The 5,965-nt window shown below is 35.8% G+C and overlaps 1 protein-coding gene across 2 annotated transcripts; it reads left to right on the top strand.

The window, feature by feature from the left end:
* The first annotated feature begins 1,267 nt into the window (after window positions 1–1,267).
* LOC131051888 (disease resistance protein RPV1) lies at window positions 1,268–5,479 on the top strand. Of its 2 annotated transcripts, XM_057986476.2 has the most exons (6): window positions 1,268–2,049; window positions 2,196–3,285; window positions 3,445–3,516; window positions 3,609–3,935; window positions 4,033–4,142; window positions 4,254–5,479. In XM_057986476.2, exons 1-6 carry the CDS (start codon window positions 1,499–1,501, stop codon window positions 5,323–5,325), a joined length of 3,222 nt encoding a protein of 1,073 aa, XP_057842459.2. In that variant the 5' UTR covers window positions 1,268–1,498; the 3' UTR covers window positions 5,326–5,479. The 2 variants fall into 2 exon arrangements, with proteins under 2 accessions (XP_057842459.2, XP_059064017.1); XM_059208034.1 differs by lacking the exon at window positions 3,445–3,516.
* Window positions 5,480–5,965: the final 486 nt, after the last annotated feature.

Here is a 5,965-nt window from a genome sequence, read left to right as displayed (position 1 = left end):
CACTAGAAACATTAATATTAGGTTTTGTTTCTGCCAATAGAGCATTTCTTTAGTCACATATAAATTTGGTTGCAAAAAATAATTTTCTTCATTCCTTTCATCAATATATGAATTTATAATTTAAGATAATTAATAATTAGGATCACAATCATAATATAATTGATTCGAATATTTATAAATATTTTATAATTATTTTTAAATTTGAATTAACAATTGATAATTTAGAATAATATTTTATATATATAGAACCCTAAAAAATAAATAATTAAAAATAAAATAATTTATATATCAATTTTGATTCTAATTCTAATTAAATATTAACTCTAATTTATGACATTAAATCTTATTCAAACCAATTAAGCACATTCTCATTAGTATAATTATGATTTTAGTCTAATTAAAATTTTATATAATTGCAATTATAACTTAACCTACATTATTAAAATTTTAATAATACAAATAATAATTTAAAATCTAATTCTTAATTTTTTAAAGATTATATTATTTAATTATATTTATATAATATGAACCTGACATAAAATATATTATAAATATAATATCAAGTTTAATCTTAAAAATTATATTATATTAAACTTACATTAAAATAAATTTTTAAAACTAAAACTGAATTCTAATATAATTTTATTTAGTTAGCTTTTTACTGTCATTTACTAAAGGCACAAATAAAGTAGTTAATAATAATAGGCTCATTGTCCGGTATTCAGCAAAAATCATTTTTAAAAACCTATATTTAATAGCTTTCAATGGACAGTGATTTTATTTTGTTTTTTCTAATACCGGCAGTGGAAAAGGCGGTAAATACGGGCAGTGGAATATGTTAAAAATAAATAACGACGGTTGAAATTATTTCAATCGTCTTACATTGGCAGAGCTGTCTTCTCAACCGTGGATGTGATTTCAAAGGTCGTCCACCTCATATAAGACGCTTGCTGTAGTCAACATCATGTTATGGAAAATCACCACTGTTTGCAATGATAAAACAAAGCAAATGTGACGGTAAATGCAGTGTACCGTCGGGCGGAGGAAAGAATGCACCAGTCAGCCGTATTACCCATCGAATCGCAATACGTGGAGCGATAAAGCCATCCGACGGTCCAAACAGCTGCAATGGTCTTGCACTGTTACTCAGGCGATAGTGACCATCGATTATCTGTACCTGATTTTATGTAGCCATTTCACGAAAGGGGACATAAAACCAAATGAGATGGACCAAGTCATGTGTGGGCCTACTCGGTTCTAGGGACGATCACGTGCTATGACGCCGACTTCTGACTAAACAACATCCTTACACAGCTCTCTGTAGCCCATGTGTTTTCATGCTTTGGGTTCAACGACCAGGACTTTGTGCCTACACTGCATTCATTACTTCTTATCTCCATTACTTCATTTCCTATCGACAAGTTCAGTATAACAGCCAAACGTGCTTTCAGTGGTTCTCTTTGGTTGTTTCCTTCTCTGAACAGTTGAATCCAATTCCATGGCATCATCTTTTTACACTAATCATCAACCAGAGGCTAAGCCTGCAAGTGCTTTTCATGGAATTGTAGCAACACTTCCATCTACTTCTGCTGCATCCACCCTGCCTTATGATGTGTTCATTAACCATCGTGGTATTGATGTGAAACGCACGATGGCCAGTACCATTTACCATACCCTCAGTAACATAGGATATCAAGTATTTCTGGATGAGGAAAAGCTACAACTTGGGGACTATCTGCCAGTAGCAATTGAAGAAGCAGTGCGTAAAGCTTTACTCCATATAGCAATTTTTTCCAAGAACTATGCCCAATCTCCCTGGTGTTTGGCAGAGTTGGCATTGATACTCGAAACGGGCACCAAAATTATCCCCGTCTTTTATTATGTTCAGCCTGATGATTTGCGATGGGCAGTTAAAGGGAAAGGAAAATATGCTCATTCGTTTTTTCAACATGAATTGAAGGGCAGATACACCTTTGAACAGCTTCAGCGGTGGAAAATGGCACTTCACAAAGCTTCATTTTATTCTGGCCACATTATTAATAGTGACGAGTAAGTGCTATAGTCCTCTACACTTCTTTTTATAAAATCTCTCCTTAATGCATTTCTTGTTGAAGTGTGATTTTTATATATTTTTGGCATAATCATCGATGCTTATGGCCGTTTTTACATTTTATTTTCCGAATGTTTCCCATCAGAGACGAAAGAAGGCTGTTGAAGACTATTGTGAATTGTGTATTGAATCTAATAAGGAAAGTGCCATTTGAAGTTGCCAAACATCCAGTAGGTCTCAACGCAACAGTGGAAGATTTTGAAAAGACTACACTTCAATCTACCAGGGTTGATCAGAGTGTACAAATTGTGGGAATATGGGGCATGGGTGGCTCTGGCAAGACCACTTTGGCAAAAGATTTATACAACAGAAGATATTCTTCCCTGGAGAGGTCCAGTTTCCTTTTTGATGTTCGTGATGCTGCTTCCAAAGGGCTGTTGCATAACAAGCAAATAAAACTCCTTGACGACCTTGGTATCAAAGATGAAACATTAGACAATATTGAGCAAGGCAAGGGAATTCTTGCAAGGCGTTTAAGATCTGCTAGGGTTTTCATTGTTCTTGATGATGTGGATCACATTAGCCAGCTGGATGCACTTTTGCCACCACGAGGCAGCCTTGGATGGGGCAGCCTCATCATTGTGACAACACGTGAAAGGGAAGTTCTCACATGTTGGGGCATCTCCTGTATATACAAAATGAGAGCACTAAATGAAATTCATGCCAAACAGCTTTTTTGTTGGCATGCTTTTTTAAGACCCTGTCCAGTTGAGGGATTTGAGAAGCTTGTTGAAAAATTTGTCAAGGTTTGTGATGGCTTACCGTTGTCACTCAGAGTATTTGGAGCACAGCTATATGGCAAATCCAACAAAGATTATTGGGAGAGTCAATTACAAAAGATTGTTAGAATACTTCCAGCTGATGTTAAAAATAGGCTAAAAGTAAGTTACGATGCCCTAGATTATGAGGAGAAAGAAGCATTTTTGGATGCAGCTTGTTTTTTTATTGGAGAAGAGAAAAGTTTGGCAATTGAAGTATGGGAAGGATCAAAGTGGAGTGGTCTGTGCAGTTTGGAAACGCTGGTGAACAGGTGTCTTCTTGAGGTAGATGAAATGGATTGCATAAAAATGCATGACCACTTCAGAGATTTGGGAAGGGAAATTTCAAGTCAACAGTCACCTTATCGTCTTTGGCTTCCCCACCAGCTGACTGTTAATTTTGAGAAACATGTAGAAGTAAGGTTTTTTTTGGTTTTTTTTGAAACATGTAGAAGTAAGGTTTTTTTCTAATGAATAACAACTTGCAGGGGATTCTTTTTTGTCTATATATTTATGTGTGTGAGATTGCTCCAACAAAGTTTTGTCTATCTTATTAGAGTTTTTAATTTGATTTAGAAAAGAATCAGCATTCGAGGAATAATGACCACCTCAGCTCGATTGCAGTGGAATTCTTTGGCTAAATATATGGTTTGTTTTTTTACTTACTTTGTTTCTTTGATTTCTTCGAGGAGTTTTTATTGCCTTCTTTTTTCTGAAAATTTTATGATTTTCCCATTTAGATAGAATACCGTGTTCGAGAAATCGCCACATTTCAGGAGGAGCTTGGGGATTACTCCTCATATGAGGAGCTCATGGTCAACAGAAGCCAAGGAATCTCGACTCTAGTGCCTTTTTTAGCTGGACTAAAGATTATTGTGTTTAAAGGACCTAATCTGAATCAATTAATTAGTGAAGCATCAAAAGAGCTGCTCTGGCTTCGCTGGTTTGAAATTGGGCAGAGAAATCTTCCATCAAGGCCTTCACTGAAAAGTTTGAGGGTTTTAGAACTCTATGAAGTGGTTGGAGGAGATCATCACTTAGAAGAGCTTTGGAAAGATTCCAGCGATGTAAGCATTTTTCATTTCTGCTATTACAATTTTTATTACAATGTTTTCAAAAATAATTGTTATATGTTTAACAACTTTTCCTCAAAATGTGATGCAGGCTCCCATTCAATTAAGAGAGTTGGTTATTTCTGGATGCACCGAATTTCAAAGATTGCCAGAGTCAATAGGATCTCTCAAGCATTTAAAAAAGATAGTTGTCGATGGCGGGTAAATTTGATGACTGTATTTAATCATTTTAATAGTAAAATAAAATCAAAATTTTATTTCTTTACCTTATTTCTTTAATAGTAAAATTTGTATTTAAACAATGCTCGACAGGCAGGGAGGATCCAAATTATTGCACAAGTTGAAGAGTCTGCCAAGAGAGTTTTGCCTTCTTCAATCGTTGGAGCACCTGGAGTTGAGGGGTTGTCAGCTATCATCATTACCTGATAGTTTTGGCGATCTGAGCAACCTGCAGCATCTATATTTGTCGGGATGCAGGGAGTTGAGGAGGTTACCAGCCTCTTTTAAGAAGCTCACACTCCTACGACATCTCCTCTTGGAAGGATTCTACGAACTCACCATGGAGTCAGACATTATGGAAGACATGACAAAGCTGGAGAATTTGAGCCTTTCTCACTGCACACAATTGGAAGAGTTGCCATGTCACATTACAAATCAGGCCTCCTTGACAGAGCTCCTTTTATCTAATACATATAGATTAAGGGAGCTACCAGTCAACATTGGTCAACTGAGCAAGTTGCGAGAGTTGCATATCGAGAGTGACTTATTGACAAGCCTGCCAACATCTCTTGGAGATTTGTGCTCCTTGAATAATCTTACAATTATGGGTTGTAGAAGGCTGGAATGTTTACCTGACTCTCTGGGGCGTCTTAAACTCTTAGAAAATTTAGCACTAAGTTCCCTGGGAATAAAGTCGCTACCAAAATCAGTTGGCCAACTGGTTAGCCTTCGAGAGCTGAAAATATCTGGTTGCCCAGTCAGTGAATTAGAACTTGGGGCAGGATCATCTCCTGGTTCGCTGTGCAACCTTGAGAAGATCTCTATAGAAAGAACTGAATTATCCAAGATTTCCATCTCTGAAGGTTGTTGTCCCAGCCTCAACACTCTCTACCTTTACCATAATGACCACTTAACAGAGATACAAGTCCTCTCAAGTACAGTCAGGCACGTTACATTGGCATGCTGTGAAAAGGTGAGGAACATAAGGGGCATTGTTGAGCTGGTAAACATTCAAACACTGTGCATAGAAGACTGCCCCGAAATGGAGAGCGAGATAGAAAGTGAGATGGATGCACTTCCTAGTTTTCTAAAATCAGCCTGGCTCAGATATAAATGCAAGAGGAGTTGGTGGACGTTTCCCACAGTTCAATGGGTAAACGGATAATAGCAATTTAACTCTACATTTCTAAAATATTATTACATTTAAATCCATACACTTAAACATTGTAGATGAATCTTGTAAAATAAATATTCTTTTAAGAGGATCTGCAATGGAAATTTTATCACATATCTTATAAACAGTTCAATTAATTTTTTTATTTTATGGACTGTTAAAAATATCATTTATTAATGAATATTTTGACATATCATCAATATATATATATATTACCAATATCTAACAAATAATTTTTTTAAATGTGTGCTTACTGTTATAATTTGCCTAGAGAATATTTTATGGTTCACGCCCATGATTCATGAACATTAGGGAGCTAACAATATGATCCATCCAGGACTCCCAAAACAACAAAAGAGTGAAATGAAGATTATATAGAAACTAATGAATTTAGGCCAACTCTTTTTAGCATGACAATGGAGTGTCATCTTGCTTCCAAAATATGTGTTTTTTATTAGATTGATTTTTTTAAATAATGACTCATTCAACAGAGTTGTCAAGAGGATTATTTGAAATGGGAACCAGATCTCCAAAGAGGGTGTCCCTTTGACACTTGCAGGGGCACTGGAAACAGCAATAGAATTAAGAGGGAATCAACATTTTTTAGGTGAAGATTGCCTAGAGGGAGACA

The sequence above is a fragment of the Cryptomeria japonica genome, chromosome 7 (genome assembly GCF_030272615.1).
Source record: "Cryptomeria japonica chromosome 7, Sugi_1.0, whole genome shotgun sequence".
In the NCBI taxonomy this organism is placed as follows: Eukaryota; Viridiplantae; Streptophyta; class Pinopsida; order Cupressales; family Cupressaceae; genus Cryptomeria; species Cryptomeria japonica.
Note: the sequence above shows the minus strand (reverse complement) of the source record. Positions and strands in the feature narration are given on the sequence as shown.